The sequence below is a fragment of the Muscardinus avellanarius genome, assembly GCF_963383645.1.
Source record: "Muscardinus avellanarius genome assembly, chromosome: 6".
Lineage (NCBI taxonomy): Eukaryota > Metazoa > Chordata > Mammalia > Rodentia > Gliridae > Muscardinus > Muscardinus avellanarius.
Window position 1 is genome coordinate 128,708,309 of NC_137791.1, and position 23,302 is coordinate 128,731,610.

The window sequence follows — 23,302 nt, forward strand, 5'->3', positions numbered from 1 at the left end:
GGGGACATTGCAAATCCAAATAATTATAAAACGTGAGCTATTAAGGCAGATAAGGACAGCAATGGCATTATGAGCAAACCAGCATCATGTGCACAGGTTCTGAGGCACCCAATGGCATGGTGTTTCAGAAGTGCAGCTCTTAGCATTTTCTTAGATTACATGTTACACATAGGTGACTTTGGAGATACGACTTTAAAAGTAAACAGAGGCTAGATCCCATCTACGGATGATTCCAGACTCAAGTCGTATCATGTTTTGTGATAGACACATGGCAGCTAGAGGCTCTTAAGTGCCTGTCAAATGGGAAAAATGAAATTTTCTTTTACCGAAGTCCCAGCAAAATCTCATTGGCTTTTACTGAGTCACCTGAATCAATTATTTTAGTGAGTGGAATGCTGTGCTCTAATTGTTTATGACAGAGATTTTTATCCTGAACGAATAATTCTACTGAGAAGCTCCAAGACTTAGCATGTAGAAGAATGGATCTTTCAGAAGGAGTTGAGCATGAGCTGGGCTTGGTGGTGCATGCTTGTAATTCCAACACTTGGGAGGTCGAGACAGAATGATCCAGGTTCATGGCCAGCCTCACCTACTTAGTGAGGCCCTTTGCAACTCAGTGAGACCATGTTTCAAAATAAAGAATAAAAAATAGGGCTAGGAGTGTAGCTTAGAATTGCATTGCCCCTGGGTTCCATCCCCAGTACCACACACACAACAAAAGGGAGTTGAGCATGGATGCCAGAAAAAGAATCCAGAATGCATAGCTGATAGAAAATTCCAGAAAAGTTCAAGACAATTTATATAGTTAGGGACTGGGAGAACCAGTGCTGGTTTTTCAGTTGTGGAAGAACAGGACCTATTCACATTTTAAGAAAGTATAGCGTTGAGGATGGATGGGAGGGTTATAGCTGGGGGCCAAGGGTCAGTTACACAGTTGTACTAATTCAGGGAAGGGCTGATGAGCCATGCACATCTATGTTGATCAAAATTCACTGGGTAAAGAAAAGAAGACATCTAGGATACATCTTAGGTTTTGGTCTTTTGGTACAGTATGGGTAATGAAGCCATTTACTGAATGTGGAGAGAGAGAGGCAGAGAGAGAGAGAGAGAAGAGAGAGAGAGAGAGAGAGAGAGAGAGAGAGAGAGAGAGAGAGAGAGAGAGAGGCAGAGAGAGAGACACACACACAGAGAGACAGAGAGAAAGAGGGAGATAAAGAGAACAAACAGTAGAGAATACCTAAATTTTATTTGTGTTCATCATCTTTTTCACAAAGTAGCATAAAAAAGGAAATTGAGAGTGTATGAAAGCATTTTTCATCATGAGCAACAGCATTCACAATTATAAATGACCTGAAAAGGCCCAGGTGCATGAGTCAGCAAGAGAAAACACACATGTCCAGACACAGGTATGTTCAGGGACAGACATTTTTATATTAGCTTCAGTTTTGCCTTTTTGTTTGTTTGCTTTTTCATTTTGTTTTCACACTATTATTACTGCTCTTTTCTTTCTGTATTTTACTTATGTAAGAGTCTTTGAACCTTTCTAGAACATGATAGTATATATAATGTTTAATTAATGGTCATTGTAAGTTAGTTCTTACAAAGAATGATTGAAACAAGGCTTTTATTTTCTCAAAAAACAAAATCACTCACCTTTTTAAAATACAAATATTCATCAATGTGGGTAAATTGTGTCTGCTATTTAAGGAATAAAAGGCACTGGCATTGCCTGGATATATATATATTTAATATCTATCCCTCTTTTCCTTTCCCAGGTCAGCTGTCTACTCCCCATCACTACCTCTCCAGATGTTTTTAAATAAAATGATCTCTAGGTTTAAGACTGATAAAGAAACTGGTTGAAAAAGCTACTCAAAATAGGCTGTGGAAAGAAGAAACATTTAAAAGATAAATAAACAATGTCCTCAAATAAATGCATTGGTAGATTGCTATCAGAAAAATAATTAAATTACACAATAGTCTTGTGGGTCAGGATTGCGTGACTTCTCTATTTCCAATTTCTCTGGCAAATACCATTGTCTTTGAATGGCCTATATTTTCATATTTTCCACATTAGTTACTTCTGCTGGCTATTTTTTAAAAATACTTTATATCCTGGAATTCTAGCTTTGGCTGTTATCTGCAGGCAGAGGACTACCTCAGATCACCTTTGCTGTACCTTTTTTGTTGAATTCTCATAGGTTTTGGTCTCCTGGGTCCATGGCTGGACTCGGGAGGGCAGCAAGTAGACAGAAGATGGCAGAGAAACGATGATGCTGGAACCAAAGTAGATCTAAAAAGCAGAAGAGGGAGCGCCCGGCTCTGTGTGCACAGAGGCTCCCCACATTCCCCCAGTACAGTCCCCACTCCTCAGCTTGTCCTGCGAGGCTCTTACCAACACGCGCCATTGATTCCTCTCCTGGGCCCCTGTTCTCACTTTCATGCTTTGTCCACATCTGTTATTTCTGTCCTTCCCCCAACTTGGGCCACTCCTCGTTCTATCATCACATAAAGCCCAGGGGCAGAGATTTCCCTGGCTCTCTTCTATCACCTCGTAATCTGAAAGTAAACATTTCATTCTTTTTCATAGCATTTTGTCTCTATCTCCAGTTTTACACAATTTATCATCTTTTAGTATGTTCTGCAGTCATAGGTGTGTGTGTGTGTGTGTGTGTGTGTGTGTGTGTGTGTGTGTGTGTGATTTCTTGTACCTTTAGTAATTTGATGGTAGGGGCTATACCATATTTATCTTGGTGTGCCTCTGTCTTCACAGAGGAAGTTGTATGGTTCACATCCAGCAGGCATCAAACTATCTGCTAAGTTAATGAGCAAAGAGAGGAATAAGTGGAAGGACCATTAGAAGATACCAAAATAGAAGGACTAAGGAAATATAATTACTCTGAGCCAAGGGAGTGGTAGATGAGATTAAATAACTAATTGCAGTCTGGTGGGCAACCAGGGGCCAACACAAGAGAAAGTGGGGCTAAGGGAGGCGTGGAGGCGTGGCTCTTTGCTCAGATGTGGGTCCCTCTCCATCCTCCTATTCATTCTCCTCATCAGCTCTTGCATAGATCAGTGGACACACCCTCTGCTTCATTTGAATTCAATACTTAGGAAATCCATGAGGAACAATATCTCACACAATTTGAGCAGTGCCCTTATTCATGAGAAAGCTATCAGGACAAAGGTTTGTCTAAGGAGACCATCCTGCAAAAAGATTTGGGAGAATGACCTACTGGCTGCTTCTCTTCATTTCCATCTTTATTTCTGTGAACACTCTGTCTGTTTTTTTAACCCTCTTTCCTACTAAAAATAGCAGTTATCTGTGGTGGGGATAGGGAGACTGCAGACGCCAATTCCTTGATCCCTTCGCATCCACTTACACGCACTAGGCATGCCTGGTGTTTTTCCCCTATGTAAACTCTTCTTTGATCCTCAGCTGCAGGAAGAGCAGGCCCTGTGCCCCCCGGCACTGAGTTGTTCTCTTGGCCATGGTGCCTGTCACACCGGATGATGGCACTATGCTCACCGCTCTCTAGCTGCATGAAGAGGCTTTTGTCTTTTTTATTTTGCAGCACTGGGGTGAAACCCAGGAGCATTCTGCCTCTGAGCTACACCCCCAGCCCGATTCTTTTATTCTCTGTTTTGAAACAGGGTCTCACTGAGTTGCAAAGGGCCTCACTAAGTAACTGAGACTGTCCCCGAACCAGATCCTCCTGTCTCAGCCTCCCGAATGCTGGGATTATGAGCTTGTGCCACATTCCTGGCTTTGTCTTAACTCTTTATCCACTCTGACTCAGCACCACGGAGTCTGGTCCACGCAAGCTAATGGAAAGGCGGAGGAGTGAATCCACACAAGCATAAGGAAGTGAATAACAAAGGGAACCAATCACTTCACGTTGCCTGCAAATAATACTCTCCATCTCTAACCTTTGTTTTTTTTTTTTTTTAACCTATATGACCTTTTGAGAATTGTGGACAACTCTGTCTGAGATGTTATGTTTCTCTTAAATAACAGACAAAGAAATTATAATTTTATGAAGATTTAATAAGGCAGTATCATTGCCAGCTGGTTTGATCACAAAGGGCATTTAATATAAAATATGTTAACATCGTCTTTAATTTGCTTAAATATTTATGAACACTGCTTTCAAGAGAATTCTCATCTGGAGTCATCACCTACAGTTCATGTCAGTGTGGTTTTCATCGTGCGGTGCTGGTTTCTCTTGTTTTGATTAATGTCGCCAGAACTGCCTGCAGACGCTCTGGAAGGGGAGCAGGAGTCTCTTTGGACCTCTTTCCTTCCTGCACTACCCTCCAGCAACCCAAATTAGAACATTGTGGATCCAAAGTCCGGATCACAGTTCGTCGTCTTCTGATATGGAGTCCAGGTAGTCCGTGTCGACGTACAGGAGAAATCCAGAGAATAAGCTGTCTGCCCAACCTGGGTCCGAGAAGAGGCCATTCTGGTCCCTGAAGAAGATCTCCAGCCAGACCTCATCTTCTGGCTGCAGGTAGATGACCGTGGACCCAGAAGCCACGTCATGGTTCCCAGTGTTGGCGTCGAAGGTCCTTATCCGGTATTGCCCGTTGTGTACCAGCCCGATGGCCAGGTGCTTGTTGGCCAGGGTGATGTCGTAAGAGAAGTAATAGATGCCTGGGAAAGCACAGATGAACTTCCCCGTGGCGGGGTTGTAGTGTTCGCCCTCGTTGAAGAGCACCTTGTTAAAAATAATAGGGAGTCTTTCTTCTGGGTAGCTGGTCGTGATGCCAACAGAAAAGGCAGATTTGAGCACGATGCTACCACATCGACAAACTCCAGGCAGCCCCGGGTCCCCCTGGTCTCCTCGGTCCCCCTTGGGTCCAGGAGGTCCAGCTGGACCTACTTCTCCTTTCTCGCCTTCTGGTCCCATGGGTCCTTTCTTCCCAGTCTCTCCTTGGTCCCCTTTCTCACCAGCAAGACCTAGGGGACCAGTCTTACCTCTCAGACCTTGAAAAAGAGTTTATAGTTGAATTAATGGTTTCTTTAACAAATCACAAACAGTACACTTACATAATTCCAGCACACCCTAACTTTTTTTTTTAACAGTGTACTACTAAATGACAAATCCTTTGAAAAATCATTAATGCATTAAAAATAAAAATAAAAAAATTTCATTGGAATTTCAAATCTATTTTTCCTGAGTATGTGAGACATCATTTAGGACCTGACTAATTTTAAACAATTAAGTGTCATTTTGTGGATAGATCTTCTGCCACACAATTATGTACATCTGGTTACTGGTCCCTGTAGGAAGAGTTAAGTGAGCATGGTGATGACATTCCCCAGAGTGGGTTCATGAAGGCAGAGAAATCATTAGAGGCTATTTAGCCTCATGCCTCATTCTTTTTCTGTTAGTATTAATAATAAAAGAATTAATCAAAGTTAAATTTGCAGGAGGGAGCAGAGTAGGATCTGGGGGAAAGCTCACCAAATGCTATGTGCATGTATCATTTCTCCATCACTCAGAACTTAAGTATAATGTATGGATGCAATGCACCAATGAGAAAATATTTAAAACATTAAGTTTGCTCTTAAAATGTATCGACTCTTTCTTATGTATCAGAAACAGAATCAAGTGTTTTATTTGCAGGCATCATTATATTTAGATCTCACAATGACTTTATAAATGAAATATTATTATTATTATTATTATTATTATTATTAATTTCTGTTGCAGATGAGAAAACTGAGCCATAGGGAAGTTATGTTACACAAGAGGACAGAGCTAGTGAGTGGTAGGGCTGTGATCTGAATTCATGGCTGCCTGACTCTGGAGACTCAGCATCCACCAGGGATGAGTGTAAACTGCAAGGAGCACCAAACACATCACATGATCAGGGCTCAGTATGCCGCAATAACCAAGAAATGATGACAGCTTCCATCATGCCTTAGTTCCTTTCTGGAGGAGAAAACTGAGGCCCAGATAGGTAAGGAAAGTTGCTTCTGTAGCAAGACTAGAACTAGTACCTGATGAAACATCTGGTTAGAATCCTCACCTAATGATATATATCAACCCTCTGTCAAAATGCCCCTTACCCTTGGGGCGGGACTCAAGAATCCTGCTTCTGCCCCAATCTGCCACTCTATGTATCTTTGGTTGACATTCTGCTAATTTCTCTGGGTTTCCTTATATACAGAAAGGGCACGATAGCCGGGAAAGGATTTTTAACAAATTTAGTTACCAGGCAGGGTTATTTTTCTTACATCCAAATCTCTGTATCTGCAGATCAACTTTAGGCTAAATGCAGAGAAAAGAAGATCCTGGTTGAAGGTAACAAGTCAAATCTACTTAATTTTTATACAGCAATGAGTTAATACTATAAAAAGATGTTACTGAATTTTATGGCCAAATCTATGTCATAAGTAGCGCTTGTGTAATGATACGTTCCCCCAAAGTATCCAAAGTATTAGTAATCTGTGAGGCATTTTTGCACTTTGAGAAAGAACGTTGTTGATGCGTAGTATCACTCTGAACTATGTTTGTGTTCTCAAGAACTTTTATTAAGCTGAACATTTTTGACCTGATACTTCTTTGACATCATTTATTTGAGTATTGCAATACATTGATCCTATTTCAGTTAATTTGGCAGTTAGCAATGAAATATTTTGTGCAATGTAAATTTGAGAATTCAAGCTTTACTTTAAAAATATCATGTACTGTGTTTCAATAATTTTGAAGAGTGGCTTTTTAACAATTTATGCTGCAGAGAGGATGATCCAGCAATACCAGTTCTGAGTATATACTCAAATGAATGGAAATCAAGCTATGTTCATAGCTGTACAATTCACAATTGCCAAATTACAGAACCAGCCATGATGTCTATCAACAGACGAATGGATTACAAAACTACGAGATATGTACACAATGAAATTTTACCCCACCATAAAGAAGAACAAAATTGTGTCATTTTCAGAGAAATGTATAGAACTGGAGAGCATTATGCTAAGTGAGAGTAGTCAGTTACAAAAAGTAAAAAATTGAATGCTCTCCCTAATATGTGGAAGCTAGGGAGAAAAGGGTCATAGGAGGAACTCTAGACGAAGAAGGACATGCTATAGATGAGCAAGTAAGGTGACCTAACTGAGGGGATGGAGGGGGAAGAGGGAAATTCCCTAATGTGCATGATGTACATTCGCAAACACGACAATCAGAAAGCCAAACATGAGACGGAGGGAGGGGGAAGGAGATGGGGTGGGAAACAGAAAAGGGCTAACTGAATGATGAGTGCGTGTATGTCTCCACAATCTTGTAGCCCATAAAGATGTATGACTACAATGCACCAATAAAAAAAAAAAACCCAGAAAACAAAAACAAAACAAAAGAAAAAGAGAAGACGCTAACAGCGTACATAACCCTTTAATTGTGCGTCAGGATCAGCGTTTTTATTGATTCCAGTCCTGTCCCCTCTCTTCAAATTTTCTTTGTTGTTAAATTGAAACTATTAATCCCTGCCAGAACACGCACTGATATTTATTTCTTGAAATAAATTGGGAAATGCCTGATTTTTCCATATTTGCTTCTTTGGGTAGAACTGGAATATGAGTATTATTTTGCTATTAAATGAACTTCAGAATCAAAGGCTACAGCTCCTTAATTGGTAGTTTTATCTTCAATAGGAGCTTAGCTTTTTCTGTCTTCACCGTCATCTTTTATGTATTAACAGAAACTATTTTGGTCTCAGTAACAATTTTGACTGTAAGATTTGATTATGAACTCAGATCTCTCTGCTTTTATGATTTCAGACAATCACTCCTTATCTGATTTCACATGCTCCGTTTTGTAATATGGAGAAATTGGGCCCAAGTCTGCTGCAAACTTAGCGAAGCAGTCAACGATGACTCAGATAATTTGGGATAAAACCTGCATTAGCCACGAACTAGTTAGGTGGATTTTAGGAAGGCACTTGATCTCTCTGGCTTCTATTTCCCAGTGTTGAAGTGACATTTTGGGCTAGATTGCTTGTCTCTTCCTCTTAAAAATTCATTGAGACTAAATCATAAACACTGGGGCACAATTTCATAATGTGCTGCAGGAAAAGATGTTCACAACCTCATCCTTGGATTTGCTTTTCTTTCTCCTTTTGTGTATTTATTTTTTGATACTGGTGTTGGGGGGCATTGAACCCAGGAGCATTCTACCTCTGAGCTATACCCACAGCCCTATTTTATTTTTGATTTTGAAACATAGTCTTGCTAAGTTGCTGACCAAGGCATGCCCTCAGGTTGGGGAGGCACTTAACTTTTAAACCTTAATGGTTTTTCATTTGCAGCCTTATTTTTATTGGCTTATTATAATTATTGTTGACTATAATGATGGTCATTAAATAGTAAACTTATTTATTTTTATCTTTATGTTTTTATTGATATAATTATACGTTATAATTAGGTTCAAAATAATACAAACATACATGTACGCTCACTTGTTTTTCCCTCTGTATCCCACCCTGCATCTCCCTCCTATCCTCCAACATGGTAGTGAGATTGGTAGTGATACCTTCATACGTGAACATAAAACTATTTCATTTTTTAAGGTCTATGTAAGCCCAGGCATCATGTATATTTTATTATTTTTAATTTATTTATTTACTAAATTTAAAGGTTCTAACATGAGGTGAATTCTTAATGAATGGTCATTATTTTGATATACTGCAACGATGTGCTTATGCACTGGCCTCCCCTACAACAACTGCTTCTCAAGGCCAGGGCAGTGCCTGGCTTTCATTACCGGTGTTTTGAGCAGTGCTCTCAACCAGGTTAAATTTTGCGATGTCTGGGGACATTTCTGGTTGTCATAGTTGGGAGAGGGCATGTCTTGTTCATCTGGGGTGATGCTACCCAAAAGGTGCACAGGACAGGATGCCCCACACTGAGTAATTATTCAGCCCCAAATGTTAATAGTGTAGACATTGAAAATCATTGTTGAGAAAAATGGCAGACAGTAATAGCTCTGTAACAAACTTTGTGAATGAATAATGTGTGGATGCACGGGAGAATAAATGGGTTGATGTAAATGGCTGTACAGCTGGCCTCATATACAGTTAAAATGGCAGCATTGTGAGTATTTAATTTAATCTGAAATAATGCTAAAACTACCTCATCGAGCAGATTAATTGTATTTTTAGTTCATTATATGGCTTTGGATAGTCATAAACTTATCTGGACCCATGTTTGCAGATCAAAATGTAATAAATAATCACAGATACCATTTACTGGGTAGTTATCAGTTGGTAGTTATTATGTGGGGTGTTTTTCATGAGTTATGCCCTTAAACTTCACTATCCCCTTTACTACTCTTAATTTACAAATGAGTAAACTGGGGCTCAAAGATTCTATTTGACCAAGGTACTAAGTGATTGAAGGAGCCAAGATTCGAGTCTAAGTATTTCTGGCTCCAATACTTGTTTGTTTAGCCACTACATTATTACTTCCAGATGTAGAAAACTAAAAGGGTCAGTAATATATAACTCTAGTCCTGGTGTTATTACAGCATGTCAAGGATATTCACAATCCTGGCTCATTGGTAGTTTTCCTACAGATGCCTTTGAAAAGTCACACTTAAGCTCTAAATTTAAGGTTCTTTATCTGATGTTGAACTTTTACCTAAAGATTCTTTATCTAATATTGAGCAATGTTCATGGATTTGGCAACTGTTGGCTTGCCAACTATTTTTGCTTGGAAAAATTCAAAAATAAATCAGTATCCAACAACCTGATTATGCATTATGTTTGTTTTAATGGAACTCCAGTAAATCAGGTGTGATGATTAGATAGAGGCATATGTCTTAGATCTATTGACTTTTTCCTTCTGATCTTTAGTACTAACTTTTATACTCAGAAACTTGCTTTCAAAGATTGATTCCAAATGCCCTTTCTCTTTTGGAGTTAACACAACCTCTCTAGAATTTCAATTTGGTTTACCTTGAAAGACAACAGAGTCTGGCAAGCTTCCCAGGCAAGCTTATTTGAAGAGAAAAAGGTGAAAATTACCGAAGGACTCAGGAACAATTGTGTTGCTGTAAAGAGCTATAAGAAATCTATGTGTTAGTTGCTACAGGACAGGTGGGAAGGTAACTAGCTAGGAAAGGCAGGCTATACAACGCTACTGCAATTTCATCCACGAAAAGTAAAATTTAGAAGTCCATCTTGGTTCAGGTTGTCAGCACTAAGCAGGATAGCACCTGTGTGTATGACTCCGAATCTCTGCCTCTGCCCGGTTTGCTTATCTCTCCTCCTACCCATCTGTCTATCTATCCATCTCTGCACCTGTGATTCCAGCCATCATCCTGTGAAGCTGGAAACGCCTGGTGGTTCCAGGCATCAGATGTGTGAGTCCCTCTCATGAGCAGTGATGTCCATTTATGTCCACCTCCAGCACTCCAGAATTTAATCACGCGGAGGCTCAATGTTCTCACCTACACAATGGGACAATGCTCACTGGAGACAGTTGTCATTACAATGATGTAAGGATGCAAGTCAAAAGTTGAGGGTAGGGTCTGAAGCATAGGAAGGGCTCCGTAAGTTGTTGGAATCTGAAGGTGAAGTAGAGACAGAATTTAAGGAGCAATTTCATTAGAAAAAGCAGGGGAAGGGACGTAGGTGAGGGTACAGGAGTGTTTTTTAGACCATCATCATCCCTTACCTGCAGTTCCCTTTTCCCCTTTCTCTCCCTTCCTGCCATCTCTACCATCTCTTCCCGGAAGGCCGATGCGACCATGGGGTCCAGGGGAACCGTTTGCTCCAGGGGGCCCCGGAGGGCCAGGCAAGCCAGGGATGCTACAGATATATCTCGGGGAGTAGCTCTCTCCTTTGACTTGGTGACTCCGAGGTTGTCCACTTGCGCAAATGGCAAAACTTGTAACATAAAGCAAGACAAACATCTTTGGCTCTGGAAGAGAAACACAGAGGCAATAAACACACGCTCTCAGGGTGGGGAGTTGGCATGGTTGATCCCTTTCGAACATGAGAATGGGCATTTGCAGCAACTTATTCCAGTGTTCAACTATGAAGCCCTATTTCCCCTGGAATTCCACCGAAAACTGTTTACATGTCACTGATGCAAAAATTCTCAGTGCCCTAAATAGGGTTAAAAATTTTTCAAAAGAAACCACCATCTTGTATTTATTCTGCAAAAGAAATAGACTTTGAAAAATGACTCACTTGCAAAAGTAATGCATTTTAAAAATAAAAATTAAAGATGCAAATGAATAAGATAAATATTCATGAATACTGCCACTGAGGGATAATTACCTTTTACACTTTAATATATACTTACTTCTGATCTTTTTTGTCTATGCCAGGGGAAGAAGTGATATTGTACCATTGCTGTAATTCTTTAACTTTCTTTCGTTTAACAATGTATTACGAACATCTGATGTCAAAAATTATTAACATTAAAAATTATTGTGTTTGTTTCTACCGTCTTTATGTCTATACCCATGTATACAAACCCCCATGACAGACATTTATTTCTGGTGTTCTGCCAATATAAAAACCATGCTAGATATATTCTAACTAATCTTTGCATGTGTCCATAATCATTTTCACAGAATTTATGGGACTTTTAAAGCAGGAGAAAAGAGGAATCATTTTCAGGAAAATCATGTTTTTCACTTGATAATCATGTATAGTGCCAATTAGTGCTAATTGGAGTACTGTGCATGTCCTGAGGGGAGTCTCAAACTTTAATTTAAATCTGCAGGATATAATGCCGTGGTGTCCCATTAAGCCCTTAGCACAGGGGGTCAATTAAAGAGCTGTGTGAAGTGAAACCATGCACGGCACCACACGCTCTCAGTGAAGTCGGCCCATGTCTCATCAGTTCTAATGTATCTGAACTCGTGTTTTTTCTCCACAAGGCCAGGCGGCTGAGAATGATGGGTCATTATAAGCAAGATATTCTGGCATGATGGTCCAAGGGTGGGGGAAGGTAGCATAGACTGATTTTTAAGTTAAATAATCCTTATTTTAAGAGCCAATATTCAGTTCTGAGTTTATATAAAGAAAGTTTTTGAAATGGTTTGACCTGTGTGTGTGTGTGTGTGTGTGTGTGTGTGTGTGTGTGTGTTTTGTGGTACTGGGGTTCCTGGAAACCCTTCTACCTCCAGGCTACACTCCCAGACCTATTTTATACTTTTTTTAAAATTTGGAAACAGGGTCTCTTATGCCAGAGAGAGACTGGCTTCGAACCAGCGTGATCCTCCTGTCTCCGCCTCCCAAGCACAGGGATTACAAACTTGCGCCACCATGCCCAGCTTGACTTGTGTTTTTTTATTAGTGGGTTTTTATTTCTTTTTTTCCTTTTCCTTTTCCTTTTCCTTTTTCTTTTCTTTTTTCTTTTTTCTTTTTCTTTTTTCTTTTTTTTTTTTTTTGGTACTGGAGGTTGAACCCAGAGGCATTCTACCTCTAAGCTACACCCTTAAGCCGTATTTTTGATTTTGAAACAAGATCTTGCTAGGTTTCTGAGAGACCTCACTAAGTTGTTGAGGCTGTTCTCGAACTTGGAATCCTCTTTCTCAGACTTCCAAGTATTGGGATTACAGGTGTGTGCCACCTTGCCTGGCTTTATTAGTGCATTTTAAATACATAGATAATGGATTTTATTGTGACATATTTGTATGTGCATATAACGTACTTTGATCATACCCACCCCTCGTTACCTTCCTTGACCCTCCCTTCTTTTCCTCCTTCTCTTTTAATAGTTTCCCTGGATCCATGTATTTTTTTTTTTTTTTTTCGGTACTGGGGAAGGAACCCAGGGGCATTTTACCTCCGAGCTACACCCCCAGCCCTATTTTTTATTCTTTATTTTGAAACAAGGAGAGTATCACTAAGTTTCAGAGGGCCTCACCAAAGTAACTGAGGCTGTCCGCCAACAGCGACCCTCCTGTCTCAGCCTCTCGAATGCTGGGATTACAAGCATGTGCCACCATGCCCAGCTTGGACCCACGACTTAACAGGTAATTTATACAGTGTCTGATTTAGACCACTCTATCCCAAAGTAGATAATGATAAAACAAGGGAAGCTGGGCATGGTGGCACATGCTTGTAATCCCAGTACTTGAAGGGCTGAGACAGAAAGCTCTCGGGTTTTGAGCTAGCCTCAGAAGCTTAAGGAGACCCTGTTTCCAAATTTAAAAATCAGGCTGGAGATGTAGCTGGGAAATAGGATGTCCCTGGGCTTAATCCCCAGTACCACCAAATCAAACTAAACAAAACTAAACCAAACCAAAAAAACAAAGGAAAAACAATCAGTTTCTATCTCAGAAAATTATCTAGGCACATCACACCATTTTTATAAACATATGGGGAAAGCACAATATCTTGAGTTAGAACTAGAAATTTGCCAGAGCGCAGGGATGACAAATTGGGGAAAATACAGTATGCTCTTGAGATTTTGAAATCAGCCCAATTACCAAAAATCATATTACTGAAAAGCCAATTTATCCAAATAGAGGCTTTCTATCCTTGACCCAACCTATTACCAGTCCTTCTCTCTTCTCAAAAGTTAAAGAGGGCATCTTTGCCACGGTCTGTCTGCTAAGCTTATTATACAACACTGTTTTAATTTGTTTTCATTTTTGTTGTTGTAAGTATAATGAAATACCTGAGGCTGGGTACTTAGAAGAGAGGTTTAATTAGTGTATCAGTATTGGGAAATGGCTTCAAAATGTATTTAAAAATAGCTTTGGTATTACTGTAAATAGCTTTGGTATTAATGTGCTGGTTCTGGAAAATGACTTTGGTATTAATGTATTGGAAAATGAATTAGAAAATGAATCTGGTAGTAATGTATTGAAAATTGGTGTCAGAATGTAAAAAGTAGGGCCTGGTTACTGCCACGCACTCCTGCAGCTGTTAGAATGCAGAGTCCCCTCATTAAAAGCAATTAGCAAGTAGATAGAAGAGTTGGGACCTAGGGCCTTCATATTCTAAACACAGTTTTACATAATAAATGATATTTAGCAGAAAAGCTTAGAATTCCCCAAGAGTGTGGGAAGAGAGTGCAGATTATGGGAGGAGGGTACAGGCCTCTGTCAAAGGGCAGCAGATACCACGTGACTATTCATTATTCTGGTCCTAATGAAGAAATCTAGGCTTACACTTGCAGTAAGGCAGGATGAAAGTTTGTGTGTGTGTGTGTTTGCCTAGCTAGATATTTCCATAATCATAAACCCCAAAATCATAAAAAAAAGCCTGCACAGAGTTAGTGTGTGGACTTACACCAAATCAGAATATTACTGACCTAGAGCAAGATGAAAGATCATGTATCTATAAAGACTATTCTGTGTCTAGAACTCCAGTGACTTATTTTCAAATCACTCCATTGCATTTGTTCTTTTATGCAGTGCTTAATCTGTTTCTATCTTTCCATCTTTGTAATAACAAATAAAATTGCTTAAGCTTACACCAAAAGAGTTTGGGTTACTGTTTTCTAACCATAGCTCAGAACAAGAACCGCGGTTAAATCTCTCACGGTTACAGTTTGGGAGCCCAATAGGGCCCCTGTAACAGTTCCTCACCATAACAGCTCAGTTCTGGAGGGGGACCATCACACTGCACAGCACGCTCTTACCAGGGTCCCCTGGCTGGCACTGCAGATTGTAGGGCCCATGGCAGGGGTGTGTGTGAGAGACAGACCACAAGGCCAGACCCAGAGCCACAGTGAGGGGGCGTGGCTTGTCTTCTGACTGACAACTAGGGCCCACTCCTTAAAGGGCCCACTACCTCTCACCACCATCGCTCTGAGAACCAACCTGACAACACACAAACCTTTGGGGGCTATACTTAAACCATATCCAAACCACAGTGACATGAACCCCAGGTTGCTGATCCTAGTCCTCAAATGGTTAAAAGGCAATCCTGGGCAAGCCCCAGGGATCTGGTAAATATACTGCCCCTTATCCAGGTGTGGTGGCACACTCTTGAGACAGGAGGATCACAGGTTCAAGACCAGATGTAGCTCCTTAGTGAGGCCCTCCACAACATCGTGAGACGCTGCTTCAGAGAATGAAAAATAGGGCTGATGGTGTAGCTCAAAGGTGGAACACCCCTGGGTTCGATCCCCAGTATTGAAAATATATATACATATATATATATATATATATATATATATATATATATATATATATATATATTCTCCCTTCCAAAGGAAAGAAAATCGGAAGAACATTCTGTGTGCACTCCTGATGACAGTTAAACTAGATGCACTAAGTTCATGGCTCCTCTCCCTTGGTGGGGTGGCTTTGAGGAGGCGTGTGCAATTAGTACTCGTGCTCAGAGGAAGTGCTCAGGAAGCTCCCCCACACTCAGGATAGAAGGCCCATAGGCCAGAGCCAGGAGGTGGTTCTAAGATGGACTTGAAATTATGTCCAGGGAGGACATACCCGTTTCTTGTATGTCCGCCCTCCCCACGCTGCACCCTGTGTACAATGCTTAGGTTAGCTTCCATGTCTAATAGGAAGACGTTGCTTGCCATCTATGGCTGTGGCTGCCATGGTCCTCAGCCCCCCATACCCAACTCCAAGGATGTTCAAGTCCCGAAGTACTTGCATATCACACATCCTCTTGTATACTTTAAACCATCTCTAGATGACTTATTACATCTATCACAGTGTAAACAGTTGCTATGCTATATTGTTTAGAGTAGGGAAAAAGTCTACACACATGTTCAGTACTTTTTTTTTTTTTTTGGTGGTACTGGGGTTCCTGGAAGCCCTTCTACCTCCGGGCTACACTCCCAGACCTATTTTTTTATTTGGAAGCAGGGTCTCTTAAGCCAGCACGGCTGGCTCTGAACCAGCATGATCCTCCTGTCTCTGCCTCCCAAGCACGAGGATTACAAGCATGCGCCACCACGCCTGGCTCTGCTTTAAATATTTTTAATTTGAGATTGATTGAATCCATGAATATGGATCCTGTAACTATGGTGAGCCAACTATATATATTTGTACTGGTATTTATAGAGCCTTTTATTTCATTGCTTATGGAGTATCCATCATACACCTGTTATTTTTATGCAATATCATATTGATGGACATTTAGGATATTTCAGTATTTTTTGTGTGTGGTACTGGGATTGAACTCAGGGCACTCTACCTCCAAGCTATGCCCCCGTCCCTTTCTATTTTTTGCTTTTGAAACAGGGTCTTGAAAGGTTGCTAAGAGTCTCACTACTTGCTGAGTCTTCCTGTCTCAGCCTCCCAAGCACTGGGATTTCAATTATATGCCACCACACCCAGCTTATTTCATTTTTTGTTATTATTAACAAAGGTGAAAATAATATTTTTATCTATCTATCTGTCCATTGTTCATGACATGAGCAGCAAATTTTCCCAGTTTTTTTCTTTTCCAGTTTTCATGTATATTTTAAAAATTTATTGTAAAAATGTTGAAGTTCAATTTATAATGTTTAGAAGGTTTCCCCCACTTTAAGATATTGATGAGAATCCTTCCATTTTTCTAGGGCTGGGATGGAGCTCTTTGGTAGCGTGCTTGCCTAGCCAATGTGAGGCGAGGCCCTGGGTTCAATTTCCCAGTACAAATCTATATATGTATACAATATATATATATATATATATATATATATATGAATATATGTGTAAATATATATTCTTATACTTTTCTTTTGATTCTATTATTTCATTTTTAATTTTCTCACATTTAAAAATTTGATGCATCAGAATTTTTTCTGATTAAAAACTGTGAGCTATGGATACAACTTTTATATTTCTAATCCTTTCTCTTGAATAACCCATCCATCGCCCACTGTTCACCACTTTGCAATGAACTTGTTATCTTGACTGGGAAGGAACCGTGTGGCTCACAACTTTGTAAACATTATAATAAGATTTTAACAACTTTACAAAGATGTAATTTACAACAGCATAAAATAAGCCAAAGCATAAAATCGATTCACACCATAATCCAACTTTAGAATGTTTTCAAAATCCTAAAAAGAAAAGATATACCCATTAGCAGTCACTTCTCATACAATATGCTTTAATACATTGAATTGAATTATGCAAATTTATGCAAAATACATATTCTACATTTTCAAAGTAGAGTATTTCCACTTTTCTGCTCTTTTGGAGTTAGAAAGTCAAAGCTCTGGAAATAATGTCAATTTTGAATGGATCTCTCCTGGATGTTAAATGACTTTCTGTTTTTTTCTGTAGGGATAACAACAGGTTTGTAGTTTTTAAACACATCAAAAATATGTATGCTAGGGCTTCTATGTTAATGTGTTTTAAATATTTAAGTCAGGGATGTAGTATATAGTGTTTTGTAGGGTTTTTTTTTGTCATAGAATTCTTTCTTCTTGCTAAATTAACCATAAAAAACACTCAGATAATGCTGTAAAGATCAAATTTCAGTGTTCTTTATAAAGAGCATATTTTTTTTTCTTGTAGAAATAAGAGATTCTGTTGGTTGGAATATAAAATGGTATAACCTTTGTGGAAAACAGTATAACGAATCCTCAAAAAATTAAATATAGGGCTACCATATTTACCATATTTCTATTTCTGGTATATATACAAAGGAAGTAAAAGCAGAGATTTAAGTATTCTTACATTCATGTTCGTAGCAGCATTATTCACAACAGCCCAAGGGTGGATGCAAACCGGTTGTCCATTGGCAGATGAATGGATAAACCAAGTATAATACATTATTCAGCCTTATAAATGAAGGCTTTTTTATTTTTATTGTTGTGGTCCTGGGAATTGAACCCTGGGACATTCTACCTCTGAAGCTTTTACACTACCAGCCATTTTTATGTTGCGTTTTGAGACAGGGACTCACAGAGTTGCTGAAGGTCTTGCTAAGTTGCTAAGGCTGGCCTCGAACCTGTGATTCTCAGCCTCCCAAGTACTTAGATTACAGGTGTGCGCCACCACGGCTGGCAGGAAGGACATTTTGAAACATGCTACAGCATGGGTGAAGCTTGAAGACACTATATGCTACTTGAAATAAGCTATACGAAAGGGCAAATGCTGTATAATCCCTTGTATATGATGTTTTCAGACCAATCACGTTCACAGACACAAAGATTCTACAGTTTCTCTGTTGTCTCATCCACACACTACTTGAAACACTTGAGTTTTCTTCTGTATCAGGTGGAGGAAAGTATAACATATTCCTTGAAGATGAAAGGCTGGCCTTGCCTATTAATTCAAGTTGAGCATGTCTCTTGCCTGGAAATCACTGGGGGGTGGACAGATGACCATAGAGGAGGAAACAGGATGTCCCCTTGGCTGTCACCGTGGAGACCACAGATTGTGCAATGGCAGGCTTTGCCCTTGATGTTGGGACTGCCTGGGGACTCAGCTGTTCCCACCCCAGTTCCTTCTTGGTTGCAATTCCTCAGCTCCTCACTTAGCAGAACCACTTTTCCTATTTGCATGATTTTCCCTCTCCTCCTGGCACCAGTCGGGTCCCGCAAGGCCACATAATCACTTGTGTCATGGCTATCTACTTACCTGCCCGTTTCACCAGTAGAAGGTAAACCTCAAATCACAGACATTTAAAACAGAGGCATTTGAATATATGTAAAAGTATGAATGTAGCATGGTCAACTTGGACACTCAGTGTTGGGAGGGGAAGTAGGGCGACAGGGCACCAAGCACAGTCTGAATATATGCCATTTTCAATCTGATCCACATTAAATTAAAAAACTAAATAAAATGCAAAAAAAAAACCACCAAAAACAAAAACAGAAGCAGGTCTACATCAGAGGCTCAACAAAAGTAAAATGAAGAAATGCACATTGTGAGTTTTTTTTGGTACTAGAAGCTGAACCCAGGAACATTCTACTTCTGAGCTACACCCTCAGCCCTATTTTGTTTCTTTATTTTGAAACAGAGTTTTCAAGAACTTATGTCAGTTGATATTATGAACACATGCAAGAATATCAATGCCAATCTCATGATCCTATAATGGCAACGGGGTGGGGGGAGCCAGGGGAAAGCCCACTAAGGCTGTGTACATGGTACATGTATGTTTTTATTACTATGAGCCACATTATGATGAAAGATTACAAAGCACCAATAAAATATATATAATATATATACAAATGTAATATATATACACATATAAAGAAACAGAGTCCTGCTCAGTTGCTGAAGGTCTCACTAAGTTGCTGAGACCTTCCTTGAATCTGTGATCTTCCTGTTTCCCAAGTACTGGGATAATAGGCATGTGCTGTCCCATCCAGCAATAGATATACATATCTATATTCATACATATCTCTATATAATAGATATATACATACCTATTGCTGGATGGGACAGCACATGCCATATATATATATATATATATATATATATATATATATATATCATCAGTATTTATTATGATCAACATTTCATGACTTATAAAGTTGTGGCTATTATGATGGCCCCCAAATTAAAAAAAAAACTCTGACATTTTCAAAACACTTTATAGTTTACAGAGCAATGTTAAGATCATTTCACCCTCCCAAAGATAATTCTGTGGTGGGTTCATGAAGAAATCAAGGTCCAGAGACCATTTCTATGGTCATGAAGCTAAAGTCAGACCGGAGATTGGACCCAGGTTTTCAGTTTCCTTGATTCTTGCTACAAAATCACCCATTTTATAAGGTAAAAATCCATCATAATGGAAACAGACTACTCCACTTACATTAGCCAAATCCTAACAAAGAGAGTAAACACCATACCGTGCTCCAGGTTGGTGGGCTGCAGCGGGATGCGGGATGCTCGGGCACTGAGACTGGTGATCTTTCATGAGAGCTCAGTGAAAAGCTTGCTTTGGTACCAGACAGAATAACAGGTCCAAGTTTTCAAAGATTTCCAAATAGTTGTGCTAAAAATACTCCTCTCTCTTAGTCCCAAAGAGCCAGAGGCCCTGGAAGTCGTTCGCCCAGCCAGGCTCCATTGAGACCAGTTAGAATTATGGATTTGTTTGGGATAAGCTCTAAGTGTCTTCTCTCCTCTACATCTAGGTTTGCAGGTTTCTCCATCTCTTGTACTGTGTCCTCTTTTTCAGTTTTGTTTGCTACATTTTTCCCCCTTTTCATTTGTTTTCCATCGAGTGGATGATTAAGGGAGAAAAAAAATTACTCACTGACTGGAAATGATTTCACTTGGAGAAAAGAGTCATTTCCTATTTGAGAGTTTTGGAGGTAGAATCTTTGGATTCTTGACATAGGATGGTGTTTCATGTCTAATCGGAGCACTGTCCCTATTCTTGGTAAATATGGCAGGAAAATGACCCTTCATTCTATGTGCTACAAAAAAATAAAAGAGGTTTAAGAGTACTGTACTGATGATATATTTGTTCTTTGAAGAATGAATACAGTGATTGGATCATTTTAGAAGACTCATATGTCTTTGTTCCTGTAGAGAACCGATCGTAACTACTCAAAAGGCAAAATGATTCTCCAAAGCCCAAGACTAGTCATTTTTGCTGCAATCAATTTCTTTGTTTTCTCCTGGTATGTACTTCTTATATCTCCTGGGTAACCCCAATCTATAATTCATGCCATCATTTATGGAATACAAGTGACTGAGAGAAATTTTACTTTTCTTCTCATTTTTTTTTCTCAAAACTTGAGAACTCTAATTGGGAAAAAAAAAATGTTTTCAGAGTTAGGGAAGTGCATGCCGATCACAAATTTGATGAAGAATAGAGTGGGCTCTCCATTCTGATAACCTTTATTCTGTCTTAGATATGCATCCTCCAGTCTTAAGGAAATGGTCCTTGGATTTTGTTGGCTTTCAAAATCAGAATGACATGACACCACTGCATGGTAAAACAATATCTTGAACACAGGAGTTAAGTATATATGTTTTTCTATATTAGAGTAGAATTTTATGGTTTTTCATCTTCAGAATGAAATGGCTGTTCTTAATTATTTCTAAAACTCTTTACAAGTTCTTATTACGCTGTAACAAAGTTCTGGTGCCAAGTGTCAGATACTAAAAAGCTTCATTTCAGGTGGCCGAGTTCTTTTTATAAATTTGTGTTTGTTCACAAGTGATCTCCTCCTCCTCCTCCTCCTCCTCCTCCTCCTCCTCCTCCTGCTCCTCCTCCTTTTTTTGTACTAGGGATTGAATCTAGGGGCATACCACCTCTTAGATACACCCCCAGTACTTACTGTACAAATTAGTGGGATTCAGTGTGATATTTCTGCACATGCCTACAGTGTACTGATAAAATAAAATCTCCTTTTATCCACTTTCTTGCTGCCCATCCCATCCTTTATTAATCATTATTCTACATTCATGCTACCACATTTTTTCTTATTTTTTATTTATATTCTTTTTCTGGTGCATTGTAGTCATACATCTTAATGGAATAAAAGACTCGTGGAAGCGTGGTGGTGCACGCTTGTAATCCCCGCGCTTGGGAGGCGGAGACAGGAGGATCGCACAGGTTCGAAGCCAGCCTCAGCTAATTACTGAGGCTCTCAGCAACTTAGTGAGACCCTGTTTCCAAATAAAGTATAATATAGGTCTGGTAGTGTTGGAGGTAGAAAGCTTCTGGGTTCCACCCCTAGTACCACCAAAAAAAAAAAAAAAAAAAAAAAAAAAAGACTCATGGAGACATACATACACACATCAGTTACCACATTTTTGGTGGTAATATTTCTTGTATCATTAAAGTATCACTGTATTTTTTCTGTTCTTCAATATCTGGTGTTCTTTTATCTTCTTAAAAAGTATTTTTCATCTTAGATATCTTAATATAATCTATGTCTCCTGGGCTTATTTTTCTTTCCAGAAAGAAAAAGAATGTTTGAAATGGTCTCTTAGAACATTGAAATCTAAGATATGGATAAAACTTGTCTATTTCATTGACTTATTTTCATACTTATTTCAGAAGCAGTAGGGGAGAGTGGTGGTAGAGATCAAGCACAGAGCCCAGGTGTAAATAGTCCACTTTACCCACCATCACCCCAAGGACAGAGTCTCATTCTGTCTTTTCTAGGCAATTTTCCTCTCTTGACATGTGCTTTTTGTTTTTCTGTGGTTTTTATTTACTTCTCAACTGAACTCAGCTCAACTTTTTTCAATTCTGTCAATGGTCCCAGAGCATCTAAGAGCGTGCTGGGAAATCAGCTCTCAAAAGAGAGAGAAAAAACAAAACAAAAAACAAAAAGAAAAATTGTCTTCGCAATTGCCTGGGGGCAAACACTCCACTGTGTGGTCAGTATGAAGACCCCCTTACACACACACACACACACACACACACACACACACACACACACACACTCTCCTCTTTATCACATTTCTCTGATCCTGTGAGAACTGCAAGACTCACAGCTCAGACTACCTCTCACTGAAAGGCCACATTAACTTTTTTCTTCCTGAGGGCAGCCTGAATCTTCTCAGTGATTTCTTTGGGGATCCTTGTTTCCCAGGTGGAAGAGAGGGCAACCTCCTTTCCCGGCATCATGGGAAGGAAGGATACCGCCCTTGTGCGGTTCCCTTTTCTCTAGTCAGCCATCTGCCTTTATAAGACTCCAGTTTCTATGATTCCAGAAGACATCTATGCGAGTGAACACCATGGGCAAAGGCCTTGAGGTAGAAGGGGGTACTGTTGAATGGGGACCGCTGATAAGAAACAGAGAAGAGCTTGAGACTGAGGGAGGGTGTGCCCCGGCCAGGCAGGGCTCTGCTGGTCCCAGAAGCTTCTGGTCTTTATCCTGAGGTGAATAGGAGCCCCCGAAGGGCTGTGAAGAGATATTAGGGACCGGGCTGCTGACTCTCCCTCAACTCTGAGGATGATAATGGTAGAAGAGTGTAGGCTGCCACCTTCCTGGACTTTCACAACTTCATCAAGCTTGACTCGATCTGGCTTTTGAATGGAACCTGTTTGCATTGTAGAGAAAAAGGTGGGTTCTTATAGGGAGAGAAGTTTGCCTATCTATCATCTATCTATCATCTATCTATCTATCTACATGTATGTATACATATATGCACATATTATATATGTATATATAAAGTTATCTATGCATATATATATATTTTTTTCTGGTACTGGGGACAGAACCCAGGGGCATTCTACTTCCGAGCTACACCCCCGGCCCTATTTTTTGTTCTTTATTTTGAAACAGGGTCTCACTGCATTGTAAAGGGCTAAGAAACTGAGGTTGTCTGAGAATCGCCATCCTCATGTCTCAGCCTTTCAAATGCTGGGATTACAAGTGTGTACCACCATGCCCAGCTTGCATATTTTTTAAAAAAGCAATACACCTTTCACCACAATTCACCACTCATTG

At 39.7% G+C, this 23,302-nt stretch overlaps 1 protein-coding gene across 1 annotated transcript; it reads right to left on the reverse strand.

The window, feature by feature from the left end:
* Nucleotides 1-4,358: 4,358 nt before the first annotated feature.
* C1QTNF7 (C1q and TNF related 7) lies at nucleotides 4,359-10,919 on the reverse strand (the record flags this gene model as incomplete). Its single annotated transcript, XM_080698038.1, has 2 exons — nucleotides 4,359-4,990; nucleotides 10,682-10,919. The coding sequence occupies 2 exons, from the start codon at nucleotides 10,917-10,919 to the stop codon at nucleotides 4,359-4,361; spliced, it is 870 nt and encodes a 289-aa protein (XP_080554164.1).
* Between the last annotated feature and the right edge of the window lie 12,383 nt (nucleotides 10,920-23,302).